General features: G+C 43.9%; 1 protein-coding gene across 8 annotated transcripts in view; it reads left to right on the top strand.

Moving 5' to 3' along the window:
• Positions 1 to 115: 115 nt before the first annotated feature.
• Positions 116 to 18,706, top strand: part of ERI3 (ERI1 exoribonuclease family member 3) — a 127,731-nt gene continuing 109,140 nt past the window's right edge. For 3 of the 8 annotated variants that reach the window (XM_007077307.2, XM_042996909.1, XM_042996907.1), the window contains exons 1-3: positions 148 to 505; positions 2,525 to 2,600; positions 14,747 to 15,024. In XM_007077307.2, the coding sequence (XP_007077369.1) occupies positions 371 to 505; positions 2,525 to 2,600; positions 14,747 to 15,024 (489 nt within the window). In that variant the 5' untranslated portion in view covers positions 148 to 370. The other 5 variants (XM_042996910.1, XM_015535366.2, XM_042996908.1 and 2 more) reach the window with 5 other exon arrangements.

The following is an 18,706-nucleotide window of genomic DNA, read 5'->3' as shown; positions in this document are numbered from 1 at the left end:
GGCGGGAGAGCAAGCATTTGGGGAGAAGAAGCCCCGCCCCCCTGCAGCCCATTGGTCGGAGAAGCAAGCGGCGGGCTCAGTGGTTGGCCACCGCGCCCGCCCGTCAGTCGCGTCGGCCGGGGTCAGAGTGCGCGGAGGTGAGTCGGTGTGTTGTGGACTCGTGGTGCTGGCTGCCGCTGTTGAGGCGGCCGGGAACGGGCGGTGGGGAGCGGGCGGAGCTGGCCTTGCCTCTGCCTGGCTGGCGCCGCAGTCGGCGCGGGCCGCGCCCGCCGCCGTAAACTGCCCCGAGCGCCTGCTGAGGCCGAGGGAGACGTCGGGGCCTGCACCTGGAGGGAGCCTGCCGCGCTGGCCCCGAGGAGGGGGCGTTGCCATGGCGACAGCCTCTCCCGCCGCTGACGGGGGGCGGGGGCGGCCCTGGGAAGGAGGGCTGGTCTCCTGGCCCCCTGCCCCTCCCCTTACTCTCCCCTGGACTTGGATGGGTCCGAGTTGGGGGCAACACCCTGGGGTGGGTGATGGGGAGAGGCCCCCAGATTGGGCCCTGGTTAATGCATGCGGGGTGAGGGTCGCGGCGCGCACACTATGTGCAACCTGGGGTGCTAGCCCATGTGCTCACCCTGGATGCATGATCTACTGAATAACGTTCGGGCTAAGAGGGAGCGGGGCAGGGCTTTGCAAGACCGACTGGGTGAGGTGATTAAGGGTGCTAACTTCTTACTTAGGGCTACTAGGGAAGAGCAAGAGGTTTGACCACAGAGGACATAACTCAGTAAAGAGGTGGTAGATAGAATAACCCATTCTTCCCTCTCCAGCACACACACGGTGTTAGCATTTTACCTATTTGTAAATCTGTAGCAGTGGTAGTAGCGATGGTAGGAGTGAATAAGGGGCCTAACCTAGCTAGCTTTCTGTTTGCTTTTCCTGCAAATGTTCCAGCAACAGGTGTTTTCTTAAAACAAAAAAAGCATGAACTTGGATTAGGGCTTGACTGCGAGTTCTTGCAAAATGTAACTGCTCCTAGTTGACTTGGAAGATGCTGAATGTGGCCCCTTATGGGGGGTTTGGATTCTGCCCTTAGGGTTGGATTTTGCAAATTGATAATGCCCATCGTTGTCTCTGCTCTAGGTCTCTGGCCACCTCTATGGTATTAGCTCTTATCAGACATTTTATCATTCTGTGAGCTGAGGGGCAAAAAAACACGAATCCCATTGGTTAAAAACTACACGCTATTTGAACTATAGTAGGTTGTGATTGGCTGAATTGGTTCTTGATTGTAGCGTTTCTACCAGAAATTGGCTTCATCAAATTCTGCTTTATTCTGACTTTATCATACATGGCATGCCTTGTTTTAGTGGGTTCGTTCCTGGAGCTTAAGTATATTATACCTGAATCCCCTACCATTTAAAAGCCAATTTATAAACAGGGACTTGGAGTGTGACTCCACTAATGTGTGTGTCTGTGATCTTGGTTAGAAACCCACTTGGCTGCCTTTCCTCAGAGAGGTGGGGTGTGGGGGAAGGGAGCTGCCGGGAGGTGATTGATAAGGTTTCCTTTATGGATTCTGTGGTGCTTCACTGGAGCTCAGAGCACTTTGGCAACTTAAGCACTCCAAATTAAAAGCTCGTTAACAATTCCTGCCCAAAGATCCTGTAAATAATCGGTTAGCTAGGTCCTAGAGCTTGGCTGAGAGCTCTCCTTCCAACTTGAAATTTCCAAATAAAAGTGCCTTTATTCTCTTTCATTTTGAAAAGTGTATTCTTTGTGGTCGGTTAGGTTGGTGAGTGGTCTTTCCTAAGGGATTTGAGTAGATTAAAGTCTTAAATGTGTAGAGTGGTAGACAGGAATAGATTGGTTCCAAACCTAAGTGTTTCTTTGTGCAAAGGGCATTGCCCACTTACAGGAGCACCTCTGCAGCTTCTAATCTTCTGAAAGATCTAAATTAGGTGATGAGTATGACAGGTGTCCGTTAATGATTTGACTTAGGGTTTGGTTACACTTTGAATTTCTTAGGACTTGAGGTAGACCTGGAGGTATCCTGCAAGTATTTAATGGTCTATTTGGCCATTTGCAGTTAAGACCTGTGGGTTTGTGGCAAACAGCCCCTCCTCCAATCCTGGCCTCAGTTCCTGAGTTCTGAATATTATCAACCTTACCAGTTACCCATCCTCGAGTAGACTAGGATTCTGGTGTTATCCTGAGAGACACCACTTCATGGCCATCTTTCTCAGTCCAAGCTCAGATATTATAAATGTTTAGTGTTTCTAGGAGATAACCTCCTTATGAAGAGAAGTATGCTACCAGAGAACATGAAATTCATCATTCCGAAAATATATGGTACTATATATATAGCTTCCAAAAGCTCTGTTCAGGCATTGTTCTTCCATATAGATAACTTATCCCAAAGTAGTTTTGAGTTTAGGGGCTTGAGATTTGGACCCTTAAATTGTTTCAAACAGCAGCAGCCCCCTGGGGATTTGATCCTTTATACTGAAATAGACTTGTTGCAGAGATGTGTATTTATCCACAGCATTGGGGCTTTCCAGCTCTCACAGAACCTTCAGCATCCCCAGCTGGCAGTCTTGGCATCTTCGAAGTAAGGAGAGGTGAGAATCCTGTTGCATGGTCAAGTTTGGCTTGACTTCTTTCTTATGAGTATTTGGGTTTGGAGGGTGAGGGGATGGTGGTTGGTGCAGACTGTTTTTTTCTGTAGCTTTTTTTGATAAGACGCCATGTGCTCAAAGACTACTGAAATGTACCAAAAGTCTATAAAGTGGTGATAGTTGGAGGTGGGCTATCCAGACTCCAGTTCTGTCATGATTTCTTTGTGGGCATTGCATGAGTGCCTACTTTAGGTTCAGGAAGGTTGAATACAGCCAGAACAGTCTTTCATCCTGAGAAATACACAGCTTAAGATAATAGGGAAGAACACATTCATTTGGCTTTGATAATGCATTTGACCAAGGCCTTTGGGATCTTGGTTTGATTTGGATTGAGAGTCATTGTTGGGTGAATGGTTAATCCCAGTCTATCCATTTTATAAGGATCAGGACTGACTAAAAAGGCAGACTCTGATGATTGATATCCAGGATATCAGAAGCTGTTTGTTCAATAATGAAGGGCCAGGTGCTTTGCTAGGTCCTGGAATTGTAGTAAACAAGACAGCTGCTGTCTCTGATGCCACAGGGCTTACAAATTCTGGGGAGAGATAGATAGTAAAGAAGCAGTTATGATACACTCTGGGAGTGCTATGGTAGGGTAAGTTTGGGTGCTTTTGGAGTACTCAGAAAGGTCCTCAACCCAGACCTGTAGGCTCAGGGAAGGCTTCTCAGAGGAAAGAACCCCCTCATCTAGAATTAGATGAAGACATGAGGGACCAAGTGTGAATGAAGGTCAGAGTTTTGTTGGGTTTGAGAAACTGAATTTCAGTGTGATTAAAACGTAGCATACTCAGTGGGCAAGAAGTTGGAGAATGTGATGAGAAATGAAGCAGGAAAGGTAAGCAGAGGCCAAGGCCTTTTAAACTTTTAGGATTAGGTGATGGATGGAGAAAAAGTTAGACTAGTCAGGAAAAGAGTAGGTCCTTTTTCTGTAAAGGACCAGATAGTAACTATTTAGGTTTCATGGGTCTCTGTCACAACTATTCAGTTCCATTCGACTCTGCCGTTACGGCATGAAAGCATAGTATGAAAATGAATGAGCATGGCTATGTTCCAGTAAAACTTGATAAAAACAGGTGGCAGCTGGATTTGGCCCATGGAACACAGTTTGCCAACACCTGGATCAGACTATCATAAGAGCAGTAAGAAGCCATTAAAAAGTTTTAAGCTGTGTACTGATGATAAATAGATTTGTGTTTTAGAACATTTGCTCTGATTTCAGCGTTAACAATGGACTGAAGGGGATGATACTGAAGGCAGAGACCAGTAAGGAGCCTGTGATAGTTACGTGGGCAGCATTTTATATTTACCCCTTTGAGGCAGTATTTTGACACTTAAAAATTGGGTACAACTGAATTTTTGCATAATGTATATACTGGTTCTCTTTATTAATTTCCTGGCCATTGACTAGAGCTTAAAGCATGTCTACCAAAGGAGTTGGTGATACCAGCTCCTATTTGACAGACTAGAAAAGATGTAGGAAGGGGAAGTAGGTGTAGAATGAGTGAAAAGGTTTGGGGAAGTCTTTTCTAATCCAAGAAGTAGGGAATAAATGGAACCCTGGTAGGGATGTTGGTCTTAGGGCTCATAGCTTAATGTCAGTTGCTTTAAACTTTTTGAACTATACAAAGAAGGACCCATTTTCCTAAGCTTTCTAGGGAATTGTCCTCATTTTGTTATATGTCGTACTCAATCTTTCCTTTCCTTGCTTGTAGCAGACTGATGACCTTTTTCTGTTTTGGGGACTGTCTCCTGGTTCAGATATGATGGTATATGCCAGGCACAGGAGCCAAATAAAGTATCTGTTGAGTGCCCAATGAATTGTCTTTCTCCTTCTATAAGCCTGCTTGCATTGCTGGAAGGAAGTCTGTAGGTTTCTGAAAGCCTATATTATGGTGTTTAGGTGACCTTGGGCAAGTGACTTATCTCTCTGAGCTTTACTTTCCTATCTGTAAAATGCAGATAATGGGACTTAATAGGGTTTATTAAAGGATTTAATGAGCTAATGTATGTAAGGTTCTTAGCACAGTGTTTTAATAACTTTTGTCACTAATAGTATTTGACACAATTAATAATTTTTTTAAAAAGCAGCCCTACAATAGGGTGAGTTGGCCTTTGGCTTAGTATGTTTGGGGGCCTCACAGTTGTCATTAAGGCCATATGATAGAAACATAACCACTGGTGATGGCAGCCAGTAGACAGGAGGAAGTTATAACTAATGCAAGGGGCCACTCTTCATAATGGAAAATTTTCAGACATCAGGAGTCCAGAAAATCAGAACTTTCTTCAGGGTAGACCTTAGCCCCAGTACCATCAGTGAAGTGAATTGAGTGAGCAGCTACCTGAAAGAAATTCACCAAAGTGTGACCAGTCATTTCTCCCATTTGGTTAGGGTCGTTTATTAGTGTTTCCACCCTTGTGGCCCTACATCTTCGTAAAGTGCCTCTTGAATGTTTTTTATTACTTTTCACCATCACTCTAGGAATCAATCAGGTGGTCAGTATTATTGTCTCTGCTACCCTTGTGAGGAAACTGAGGCCCATGAAGGTTAAGTGTGTTGCCCAAGGTCATGCTATAAGGTACTGTCAGAGCTAGTGCAGATTTGCCTCCAGATGAAATTGTGTTAGTTTATTGCTGTGATTTCTCTTCCTTCAAGTGAGAGATATGTAGTCATTGCAGAACTGCAGACTGATGCATGCTTTGTCCAGATGTGCTAGAAATGATTTGGGTCCCACTTTATCCACTTGGTCCTGTTGGGTTTTAATTGATGACTGCTTGGACCAGGAAAGCAGATTCCCTTTGGGTCATTGTTTTTAGCCCCTCCCTCTTTGGGGACATTCTTGGGGGAGCCTTGGGTTACAAGAGATTGCTTTGATATGTTCAAAATTGTGCCTTGTGCCCCACAGCTACAGGTAAAATCAAAAGGCAGATAATTTATGGGAGTGTCAGAGCTGGCCGCTGGCACCTCAGGAGGCCATTAGTATGCCTGTTCAGACCCTCTGTGTCCTTGCAATTGATTCCTCTTTGCATGAGCTTGATTTGGGAAGCTGTAGATCTGTGGGTAGTGATTGGATGTGACAGTCCAAACACCGGTCCCTAAATTAATCCTTTTAATAGTATTCCAGCACTAAGGCAATGTGGTGTCTCTCTCTGTCTTTAACTGGGGAGGACAGAATAGGGTGGGCTAGGAAGAAGGAGAAAGAGAAAAAAGAAGCTTTGCTTGGGGCTTAGGGTGTGCTCTGTTCTAACATGTTCTGATTCCAGAGCACTTGAAAAATTTGGGCATATTCATTCAACAAACATTGATTCACACTAACTTCGTTCCTGGTCCTGTGCTGGGTGCTGGGAATACAAAAATGAGTAAAATGTGGTCCTTGCCCTTAAGGATCTGTGTCTATCTCTGTGTTTCTTAGATTTTTTTTTAAAGTTTATTTATTTTTGAGAGAGAGAGAGTGCACGTGCACATGTGTGCGCACACAAGCAGGGGAGGAGCAGAGAGAGAGGGAGTCACAGAATCCGAAGCAGGCTCTGTCAGCAAGCAGCTGTCAGCTCAGAGCCGGATGCAGGGCTCAAACTCACCAAGTGTGAGATCATGACCTGAGTCAAAGTCAGACACTTACCCAACTGAGCCACCCAGGTGCCCCATTTCTTAGAGTTTTTAAACTCCTGCACTATTAAGGTGGAAAAAAAAAATCTTATGCTTTTCTTTAATGCTACTTGAAATTTTATTTTATTTTTTTATTTTTTTTTTCAACGTTTTTTATTTATTTTTTTGGGACAGAGAGAGACAGAGCATGAACGGGGGAGGGGCAGAGAGAGAGGGAGACACAGAATCGGAAGCAGGCTCCAGGCTCCGAGCCATCAGCCCAGAGCCTGACGCGGGGCTCGAACTCACGGACCGCGAGATCGTGACCTGGCTGAAGTCGGACGCTTAACCGACTGCGCCACCCAGGCGCCCCAATGCTACTTGAAATTTTAAAATGCATTAAAGGGTCTGACAAGAAACAAGTCAAAGAAATTATGCTTTTTTACACACACATGCACACATACACATACCTATACCTGCTATCTTACATCCTTCTCACCTAACTCTGAAAATTATAGTAGGAGAAATAGATTAACTAAAATTTTACAATATAGTGAAACAAAAGTTATGAAATAGGAGCAGAATGTGTTACTGGATAACATTTAAACAGTTAGCTTTCTGATGGAGTGTCAGAGAAAGCTACTAAAAGGGAGTTTTGGGCTGCATTTTGAAGAAGGAGCAATAATTTGCCTGGTGAAAATGGAAGTAACATTCCAAAGGAGGGAAAGTAGCATTTGCCAAGGCACAGATTTGTAAAAGGAAACATCACATCTGGGGACCTGAGCAAGTTCTGGTTGTCACCCTGCCCCTGCCAGTTCCTCTGCTCCTCCTCTGGAATTGTGTTTGAGAAGAGGCTTTGAGTTTCTTGTGCTACAGTTGTTTTAATCCAAGGCACCACTTCCTGTTTCTGTTTTTTGTACCCAAGGCTGCAATTTGTTTTTCTTGTTAAAATGTAATAAATGTATTATGATAACAAATTTGGGTGATTTTGGACAGACTTATCATTGCTTATGGTTGAGTTACTTTTAGTTAAAGCCACACCTTAACTCAAAGGAAAAACTGAAGTTGATATGCATTTTTAGCCCTTTGGATGATCTGGGACTCAATCAAGTAGGGAATGTGGGCCCTCAAACATGGGAGAGGGAATAGGGCCCTGAAGAACTGAGTGTCTCTGAGGCTTAGTTTTCTTGCATGTAAAATGGGAATACTGTTCCCCACTTTGCCTGAGAGTTGGGAGGGCTGAATGACATGAAATATGTAGATGACTAACACAGTGCCTGGCTTATAATAGATTTTTCAGAAAATCCTGTTTTCCTCTCCTCTTTCTCATGCCTTAACAATATTAGCTCCCTTCTATTGCATACTTTCAACACACCAAGTGCTTTATATACATTGTGTGGTTGAACTGAACCCCAAACAGATAGGTATCATTATTCATTCTTATAGTTATTGTTATTAAGAATGTATGGTAGAGAGGTGCCTGGTTGGCTTAGTTGGTAGGGCATGCAACTCTTGATCTTGGAGTCATGAGTTTGAGCCCCATGTTAGATGTGGAGCCTACTTTAAAAAAAAAAAAAAAAGAAAAAAAAAAGAATATGTAGTAGAGTCAGGATTTCAACCTAGACTTGTCTAATTCCAGTGTTTAAACAACCAGACTCCTTGTTTCTCTACCCCTGTTTCCAAACAGGATATGGGAGGTTCTTAGTACCTCTCTTCTGGTGTCAGATGCTGTCTACAAGTGTGGGAGGTACTTAAAGGGATACGAGTACATACTATGCCCTTCCTCCATTTCTGTCCTATTTATGGTGTTTTAGGAAACAAACCTTTGCCCTTCTCATGTGCGATGGATGTCACAACTGACTTGTAGGACTTTGCAAAGAAATGTTTCCCAGCTTTGGCCCCCTGAAGGAGTTGGCCCAAACTACTGGGTGTGGCTGGTAAGTTAGCAAACAACAGGCAAATCAGTCACTTCTTTTTATGTGCTGCCTTGAGCTGCTGAGATAGCTAATTGAAGAGGAGAGTAAGCCTCCTGTGGCCTGTGACGTTGCCATCAGAATTTGGTGTTCCTGAAGGTCTCCAGGACTATAGTGACTATAGCTCTCCTGTTAATTTGGGGTTAGCAGCTTCTTCCGAGGTTGGGAATGGTCTCCCCAGCCCTGCTTTGGAGCAGAAGCAGCTGTAGCTACAGGCTGAGGGAGTGACAGGTTGTAGAGAGGAGGAGAGTGTTTTGTTGAGGTGAGGACCTAGCTTTACAGTTCTTGCTTCCATTCCACTTTGGTGCCATCAAAAGTGGTGCAGAGGTTCTAAGGCATGTCAAGCTTTGTTCTGCCTCAACCTGTAGCTTTCAGCAGACTAGACCAAGCCCTCAGGCCCTTGGTCTCCACTGTGAGACTGCAGAGAAGCTTGGGGGTTGGGCAGTGAGGTCTGTTCCTTGTGTTGGGGCATTGGTCTGAAACCCTGGTATGGGAGTTGGGAGCCTTGGGTTATGTTGTTGCTTCCTATGTGAGTCTTGGGCAGCCCTTTTCTCTTCCTGGAGCTCATTTTCCCTAGGTGGCTGTACTATGTCTCCCATTAGGTTTTCTTTCACCTTGGACAATCTGTGATTTTCACAGAAAGTGCTCTGGCAGCAAAGATGCATTCATTAGATTGAAGATTATGACTTTTGAAGGCAAGCAGTTTATTTATATTTTTCCCAGGCTATTTTTATCTGCCTAATACAGAGCCTGTGACTGAGCAGGTTCCAGACAGGTATTACCGTGTTCTCTGTTGATGCCTCTGTGACTCAGGTGCCTGAGCACTTGTGATACTAAAGGTCAGTTTGGGACAGGGACTTACCCTAGGACTAGGAACTGGGGAAGCTGCAGCTGTCTCAGGTGCTTATAGTCAGCTGGACTCAGAGTCTGCCTCTAGTGCCTTAGAGTTTCTCTGGAATGTACTCCTGCCTCCCAGTCTGGTTTTCGATGGAATGGATTGAATCCAGAGATGGTATAAGCCTATGTATACCCTCCTCAGAGATTCCAAATACAGGTGACCCTTGAACAACACGGGTTTGAACTGCACAGACCCACTTAACGGTAGATTTTTTTCCCCCATAAATACAGTACAGTACTGTAAATATACTTAAATATATTTTCTCTTCCTTACAATTTTCTTAACATCTTTATCTTTATTGTACAAATAACATATAGATTACATATATAAAATATGCATTAGTCAACTGTTTATGTTATTGGTAAGGCTTCTGGTCAACTACTCTTCGTAGTTAAGTTTTTGGAGATTCAAAAGTTATAGGCAGATTTTCCACTGCGTGGGGGCAGGGGGAATTGGTGCCCCCATCTCCTGTGTTGTTCAAAGATCAACTGTATTTGCAGTTGGGGAGATGGGGTGAGAGTAGACCACATATTTCATGATAGCCTTCTCTACTTTCCTATCCCCCAGGTTCCTGTGGCCTGTGTATGTGGATGTTAAAGAATGGGCCCCCTCCCTTTGCTCTCTCTTCCCCCCTCAGTAATGGAAGGCTATAAAATGTCTATTTACCCAAGACACCAGAATGACTCCTCTGTGGTTCCACTAATCTGGTGATTTGGTGCTTCTCTGGTCTCTCAGGTAAATACAGATTGAGGCTTTTTATAAAGGCATATTATTTCCCTCATTAAATGTGTGTTTTGGCACATGCGTTATTTACCTGACCGACAGTAATGGCTGCAGAGGAGCCGTTGGTGTCTGTTGTGTAAATACTCTGCACAGAGACCATCCTCCAGGGGCTGTGGCGCAGACCTGTTTCTCCAAATCCGGCTGGCCCCATGGCAGTCCCTGTTTGCCACTGTCCTGTCCCCATTGGGGGGCTGGTCCTTTCATTTTGAGGAGGGAATCATTTATTTTCCTCCTTGCCATAGGCTACTTACTACTTTTATTGCTAGGAGAAGAAAAAGGGTGTCTGAGAATAAATGTGTTTAAATCTTGGTCTCTGATGAAAGATGGTATCAAATACATAGAATCATAAACTGATCTTTTGAGTTCTGCCCCTTGACTAGATACTCAAAGTCCCAATTGATGATACGAGTTACAGGCTTATACTCTACAAACTTGTGACTGAAGTATAAACACAGCAATAGGAAAGGGGAATCCCTAAGATGCCAGAGGGTGCAAGACCAATGGGATGCCTCTGCAGGGTGTGCAGGGGTGTTTCCTAAGAAGGCTCTAATGGTGGCAGGAGTGCCCAGTGAGGGGCCATTGAGTGGGAGCTCTTATCATGGAGACTTGATGCATTAAGGGCTGGCTTTTGCTGGCCTCCCTGCTGAAGGAGAGCATATAGCCTACCTTCCATGGGCAATGTGGAGAGATTGCACCCTCACGTACCGTCTGTTCTCTCTCCCTCTTTGAAACCACATTGCAGCATATAGATTAAAATCATTTTTAAAAAGTCTCAAATAGGCCAAATTTACATAAAAGTTGGAGTTAGAGTACAAAGAATTTTTTGTGGAACTGCTTGACAGTTAATGCTGACCTAATGCCCCATCACCCTGAATGCTTTGGGTGTATTTCCTCCATGCAAGGACATTTTCTTACCTAACCACAATACAACCAGCAATATCAGGAAATTAATATTGGTACCTTACCTCATTCTAATTGTCAAACCCCATTCCAGTCTGCCAATTGTCCCAGTAATGTTCTTTTGTAGCAAACTGATCCAGTTCAGAATGTACATTGCGTTTAGTTACCAAGTCCCTTTAACCTCCTTTAGACTTTGCTCAGTAAAAGTTCCTTTACATTCATAACCTTGACACTTTTGAAGATTACAGGCTAGTTATTGTGTAGACTGCCCTTCAATTAGGGTTTGTTGAATATTTTCTCATGTTAGACTTAGATTATGCATCTTTGACAGGAATATCACAGAAATGATGCTTTCATCTCATTGCATCCTATCATGTGGTGCACTGTTTTCATTTATCCCACTATTGATAATGTTCATTTTGATCACTTGATTAAGGTGATGTCTGCCCGGTTTCTTCATTGTATACTTCCTGTTATGATTAATAAGCATTCTGTGAGGAGATAGTTTGAAACTATGTGAATATCCCTCATCAAACTTTAATTAGTTAATTAATTTGTGCTTTATAGACTCATGGTTTCCTTTTTAATTCAATGCAGTATCTATTAATATCATTATTTATTTGCCAGTAGGAGTCCCTTCAAGCTGGCCTCTGCATCCTTTTGATAAGTTGCCTTCATTCTTTGAGTATTTCCTTGCTTTTTGGCCCTAAAACAAGATGTTCCAGACTCATCTTGTACTTTCCCTGCCACAGAATCAACCATTTCTCCAAAGAGCTCTGGTTCTTCCACTGAAGAATGTTGTTTGGAAGGCAACTGGGTGCTAGGTGTGCTCATTGCTGCTGGAGTGTTGCTGCTCCCTGGCCCTTCAGGAGACAGAGCTAAAAAATATATGTGTGTGTGTATTTATATATTCATACTCATATTTACATTTAGCTTTATTCCTATGTGTTATATATGTCTGATACCATGAGTGTCACACTGTTTCCTTCAATTTCAATTTGACACCTTGGATTTTTTCCTCTTTCCCTACTTGAATTACATCCTCTAGCCATGAGAAACCTGGTTCTCATTACCCTTAATACACATCCTTCTTTGATCAATCCCTCTGTATGTAACCAGTCTCCCATTGTTGCCATTGCTCTTTCCCTCTCTTGACTGCCTCTTTTACCCTGCCCATGACTCCCTGCATCAGACTTGCCACCATCTCCTGACCCCTTGCCATGCCCTCCACACCCTACATGGGCTCTGACATGCTACATCACACCTTCCTGCCTCTGTATAGTTGCCTTCCTTACTCTGCTTGGGCTCTGATACCCCCCACCCTCACCCCAGACTCTTCTGCTCCCCCCACCTCAACTTGTAGATACCTGTCTTCCTCTGCCACAACTAATGGCTCTAAAACCATTAGATTGAATTTTTCAGGAAAGGAAGAGGAAGAGCTGCTCTTTGTTTCTTGACTCAAGTTGGACTTGGTTTTTAGAAGTAAGGGAAGTATGGAATCCAGTGATTACTGATAAATGGAGGCCTGGTCTCCTGTTGTCTATTCTCAAGACTTGCTACAAGAAAAACTTGTTGATGTGGGTGAAATCAGGTGAGAAGGCAAGGCCTGCAGGCAAGAGGCTTTTGGTCATCAATGTGTTGTTCGTTGAAGGGATAGGACACAGACAGTATGATGTATGGGGGGTCTAGAGCATCCTGGGCATGCAGGAGATTTTGATGTTACTCTCTGAGATTGCCTTATGCATCATTGGATTTATAGGCCCCAAGTATGAGGATCTGGGCTTGGCCAGGTGGGCATAGCTCAATAGAGTGGTAACTCTAGTGGTAACTACTACTTACTAGTAGTAATACTAGTAGGCTAATATTTATTGAGCCCTTATGTGCCAGACAATGCTCCTAGTGCTTTACATCTGTCCTCTCATTTCATTCTCACTTGAGTAAGAGCTATTATATTTGTCATTTTACAGGTGAGGGTTTGAAGAACAGAGCTTGCCCAAGGTTCCATGGCAAATAAGTGGCTAAGCCAGGATTCAAACCTGGAAGCCCTACTTAATCACGATGCTTAATTGCCTATAGTATTTGGCAGATGGGGTCTGGTTGACTGTATATACTATATATACTATATATACATATTGCCAGACATTAGGACTCTCTAAAGTCCTTATCCCTAGTCTGACTTCAGGGAGTTAGAGAAGAGTTCTAAGGCTCTGAGGGACTTTGGATCCAAATTCTAATGCATAATCTGAGCAGACTGGTGTCTCCCATCTCAGCAAGGCCCCCAGTATTGTTCGGGGTAGGTGATGTGAAGTTATTTTGGATTCTGGCTTTCAAAGGGATATTGGCCTCTTTGCCTTTCCAAGGGATTCTGTAGTGAAATCCAAGCTAGCCTTTGTCTACCCTGAGCTGAGGGGTTTGGACTGTGTTTTGGAAATGCTGTAAAGCCATGGTGTAAAGCAGGCGCTGTGCTCTGTAGGATCCACGAAGAACTTAAAATACTTTTCACTTTTCAGTCTTAGACCCTCTGAATCCTCATGGAATCTCACTACAGGGATGGGGAAATTGAGGACCCACACTAGCATGTCTCCTAATAAATATGCAGGCAAGTTATGATAGGTCATTCAGTGAGTCAGGGGAGAGCCAGGAGGTGGAGTGATACTTGCCATTGTCCAGGCCCGCTCAGGTAGTAGTGACCTCATTGCTTCTGAGTATGCTCTGGACTTCACAGGCTACTACCCCCTCAACCCTGCAGGAGGGGGCCAGTGCCCATTTGTGGCCTTTCAGAGGCAAGCTTTTGGCTCTATTAGAATGGGGCTTCAGAAGGCATAAACTATGGCCATTTCTGCATTGAGCAGTGAGATTTCTTGTTTGACTTTGAAGATTAAAGTTGACGGAATTTGAATGTTGGGTGTAAGAGGGGTAAACACAAAATTTCTTCTTTGTTCCTTTTTATTTTAAGGAAGTTTGAGTTATTTGTGAGTAAAACTTAGGCTTTGATTTTTATATTTAGTTAACCCTCTAAGGAACAGACATTCTGCAAATTTTAAGGGAAAACTTGAAAAGTGATTTGGATTTTTTTTTTTTTTTTTTTTTGCACATGTTCACTCAGAAAACTTTACTAGACTTTTTTTTTTTTTTTTTTTTTTTTTTTTTTTTTTTTTAAGCAATGCTCCCATTACTGCCACATCTGGGTTTTCTCTTTTTCTTCCCTATTTAAAAAAAAAAAAAAAAATCCCACAGTCATTCAGGGCCTCTAGTAGTGAGTATGTCTAAAGGCAGCAAATGTGGAGGCCTGAGGCTGTTGCCAGCTGTGCTCTCCAGGCGTCATTCATTCCCCCAGGGTGCCACTTACTGGTGTGGGGGCTGGGGAGTCACCAGCAAGCTCCCCTGTGATTGGCTGTGTTCCATTTCACCTTGGGAGAAGGGAGGAGGATATGTGGAGATGTGAGACAGGCTGGAAGGCCAGGGGCAAATGGTTTGTAATGGAGCTGAGGAGAGAATCTTGGGCGTTTTCCACTGTTTGTTTGAGTCTCCTTAGCTCCCAGGACTGATTGTGCAGCTGGGTCACCTCATGTTACTTTGGGAACCTTAGCTCTATGTTAACTGTTGCCACCTGAGAAATGACCACAGAATTTTTTTCTCTCTTTTGAACTTTAGAGCTCCGTTTAAAGATGAAGGCCAGCGTTGCAGGTTGTTTTGAGAATGATCTTGGAGACTCAGAGCTGTCATAATGCTGCAGCGGCCAGTATTAGGGTCTTGAACTTCAGTAATAAATACTGTTGATTTAGAAAAGGGGCCCAGAAACACTGGGGAGTGGTTCATGTTGTGTGACTATTCCTGAAGACCAGATGGAACAGGGCCACAGTGGGAGGGGAGTAACCCAGGCTCTTTGTTCTTTTTTTTTTTTTTCTTTCTTTCTTTCTTTTTTTTTTTTTTTAAACTTTCCTCCCCTAAGTTTTAGATGCTTCTGGATGTTCAATGCTAGCACCTTTACAGACTGGAGCAGCTCGATTTTCTTCATATTTACTTTCAAGAGCAAGAAAAGTGCTGGGCTCCCACTTATTTTCTCCCTGTGGTGTTCCGGAGTTCTGCTCCATATCCACCAGAAAACTGGCGGCCCACGGCTTTGGCGCATCCATGGCGGCAATGGTGCCCTTTCCTCCCCAGAGGTATCACTACTTTTTAGTGCTGGACTTTGAGGCCACGTGCGACAAGCCACAGATTCATCCTCAGGTAACTGTTGCATCATTGCTTCAGAAAAGGTGGGGTGGGCAAGGAGGGAGGGAGGATAGTCTTGCTTTTTGGGTTCCAGAGGAACTTTCTCATGTCTTCCTGGCTTTTAGCTACTCATCTGGAGTTCCTGCCTGGGAAACCGGACTTGGTTCAGGCATGCTAGGGTAAGGTAGACCTGAGAAGTCTCTGGAGAGAACTGGGCATATTGTTTCTCTCTGGTCTCAGCCTTTGGGAATCAAAATATTTCCTTTGGTCCCATCCTTTCTCTCTCCTTTCCCTTCCCTCCTTCCTTCTCCTGCTATTGCTGCATGTTCTTTTAAGGAATACTGTGGTAGTCAGCCTCAAGATGGCACCCGATGATCCTTGCCTCCTGATATTCATACCCTTGGTAGTTTCTCTCCCACACATCAGAGCTAGCCGTGTATAACCAATAGAACACAGTGGAAAGGACATTGTGTGATTTCTGAGGCTAAGCCATAAAAAGCACTATAGTTCACCTTGCTCTTTTGGATCGCTCACTCTGTAGGAAGCCAGCTGCCATGCATTGAGGACTCTCAGACAGCCTATGGAGAGGCATGGGTGTACAGGAACTGAGGTTCTTAGCTAAAAACCAGTACCAGCTTGCCAGTTGTGTGTCTTGGTGCCGTCTTGGAAGTGAATCCACCAGCCCCAGTGGACATCTGACTTCAACCTCAGGAGAGACCCTGGGCCAGGCTGGTCAGCTGAGCCATTCCTGAATTCTTGGTTTGCAGAAACTGTGAGAGATAAGAAATGATTAGTGATGTTTTGAACCAATGAGTTTGGGGATGATGTGTTTTGCAGCATTAGATAACCTGAAGAAGTACAACTGTTGGTCTGTTAGGAAAATTTCTTTGCTTCCTTTTTTTTTCTTAGTCATCAACTGTGTTCAGAGACTTTTTACAAACTTTTAAGGTAGTGCTACTAGGAAGCTTGGTTTAGCAGCAGAGAGGTACCTGTGCTTGCTGTTAGTTTTTGGGGAATGATTGGGAGCTGATGTGACAGTTCATTGTAGTGTGGGAACCTTGAGTATGCCCAGCTCTAGGACTGTAACTCTTCCCTATGGGGCTGGGCTATTAGGTGAGTAATTTTGGGATGTGTAGACATGTTAGTCTGGGAAAAGCTTTCAGTGGTAGGGTGGAGGGAGAAAAGGGGACTATAACATCAGGCACTTGGGAGACTGGAGGAGTGGGGTCCATTCAGAGATACTGGGTTCATTTCTCATGGTTGTTTTTTTTCCCATCAAGAGGTTCTATCTTTAGAATAGTAGATTATTTTCCATAAAGCAGATGCCACCACACTTTTACCTTCCTCTTTCTCTCTCCTCTTTCCTGTTCTACTGTCAAGTAGTGGTCTGTCTTTGGGAGTATCGGAATCAGGCCTGTGGAGGCTTGGGAAGACAGGAGCAGGATGAGGAGAATGTCCCGAGGGAAAGACCTTTGTATAAAAGGGAAGGAATGTGGTTTGGGTGCCACCTGAGCCACCCTTAACTTTTTTAGCGTCTTGCTCCTGCCCATGCTGTGGAGTCTTTTCTGCCTCCCCAAACTATTGGAGATTCTGTGGTGGGTGTGCCTGGGTGATGGGGTGGGAATTTGGGTTACATACGTTCTCTCGGGTTAGGAATCAGGGATCCGTATCCTAACATACCATATTATTTCCCTTACTGATGTACATTCCAATTACTGAGTAACCCCTAATGGGATGGGGGTCCAAAACCCAAGACATCCGTATTGCGTATGATTCATCCCTTTTCTGAACTCTCATGATCACTTGGCACTTCCTTGATGGCTTTTTCTGCGTTCTGCTTTCTGGCACATGCCTATGTATGTTTATTTCTGCATTTTTCAGTTAGATTATAAGCCCAGATAATTATGTAGCTCTGTTCTCTTGTCCTACAGAGGGTCCTGTCAATGTTGCTCAAGGTGAAGCCTGATTTATGCCTGAATTTGGTCTGTCAGTATCACCTTTCATCTCTCTTTCAAGGGCATTGTTCTACTTATTTATTTATTGCAATGCTGAAGATATAATGCAATACAGATTTAAATCCCACGTATCACCAACTTCCCACCCAGACTTAGGCACCACAGCCTTTCTGACCTAGGCTGAGGTAGGACTCCATGCCGTTTACCAGGATCTGGGCCTGATTAAAGATTATCTCCAGAATCAATGAACCCTGATGATGTGATTCCAAGGGCACTTAAAGAATTGGCTGCCCTGGTTCATTATTAGAAAGCATTAGCTGTTGCTTTAGAGAATTCAGAGAGAAGCATTTGCTGTCTTGCTTATCTTTAAAAGGGGAATACGAATGATCTTGGAAATTATAGACCCGTTAGTTTACTGTGATTCCAGAGAAGATACTTGACCTGATCGTCAGATAATCAATCAGCAAACAACTGGAAGAGCATAGGGTACTGAGTAATAACTTACATGGGTTTGCGAAGAAGAGCAAATCCTGTCAGATCAATCTAACTTCTTGCTGTGACATAGTGATGGATTTGAGTGGATCTGGGGTAAGTGATAAATGTAATGCATCTCTACTTCATTAAGCCTCCACAATGCTGTGATCAACAGGTAGGAAGGTGAGTTTGGGGCCAGGCAGCTCTGTTGGACTACCCATTGGACCATTTTCAGGAAAGGAATGGGTAGTTCAGGAGTGATTTGAAACTTGTTGTTTGTGGCAGCTTAGAGCCTCTCTGTCTCTTAAAAAAAAATCTTCTATAAAGTTTGCAGGTAGCAGGATCCTGATAGGATTCAGGGAAATTTTGGAAGATGCAGTGGAGAAGGTAACAGTCCTACATAGGACAGCATCCTTCCCCTGAGGTCATCCTTCTACTGAGGTCATCATTAGAGCCTCTGTGCTGTTTAGGTCTTTCAGTCATCAGGGGCAGTGGAGAAATTGGAAAAGCTCAGGAAAAGAGGGAAAACAAATCATTAGGGGCACAAAAATAGGACTTAGAAAAGAAATAGAATATGGTTTTGGTGACTGATTTCTTGTCCAGACTAAATAAATTCATCATACGGGAAGTAGTTGTTCCAAGGAGTATAATAATAACTTGCTCCTCATTTTAATAAAGATTAAAAAAAAGAAATGTATTTATTTATTTTTTGTTTGTTTTTTAGTGTTTATGCATTTATTTTGAGAGGGAAAGAGAGCGAGCAAACACGAGTTGGGGAGGGATAGAGAGAGAGGGAGAGAGAGAATCCCAAGTAGACTCCACTCTGTCAGCGCTGACCGGACCCAGCACAATGCAAGCCTTGATCCCACAGACTGCAAGATCACAACCCGAGCGGAAATCAAGAGTTGGTTGCTCAACCAACTGAGCCACCCAGGCGCCCCCAAAAAGAAATGAATTTAAATGGAAACTGGAAAGATTGAGATTTTGGATGAGAATGAAAATGAACTCTTAACAAGAGACAGGAAAAGGACTAGAAGATGGGCTGCAAGTTGAATTAGCCCTCCCTAGTGTTCTTTCAGAATGGGCTACCCACTTGGCAGAGACACTTTATGGGCAAGGGCTGCATGCCTCCTGGGGATGGACTTGGGACTGAATCAGATCATCCCAGCTCTCCTCCTGCCTAGCTCCCAGTTGCTTTCAAATACTCGAGTCCTCTGCATTGTACATTTCTGATCCTTATGGGAGTGTGCCATTACCCCTTGGGGGTG

This window comes from Panthera tigris, chromosome C1 (genome assembly GCF_018350195.1).
Source record: "Panthera tigris isolate Pti1 chromosome C1, P.tigris_Pti1_mat1.1, whole genome shotgun sequence".
Lineage (NCBI taxonomy): Eukaryota > Metazoa > Chordata > Mammalia > Carnivora > Felidae > Panthera > Panthera tigris.
The sequence above is the reverse complement of the archived record's forward strand: the minus strand, read 5'-3'. Positions and strand labels throughout refer to the sequence as shown.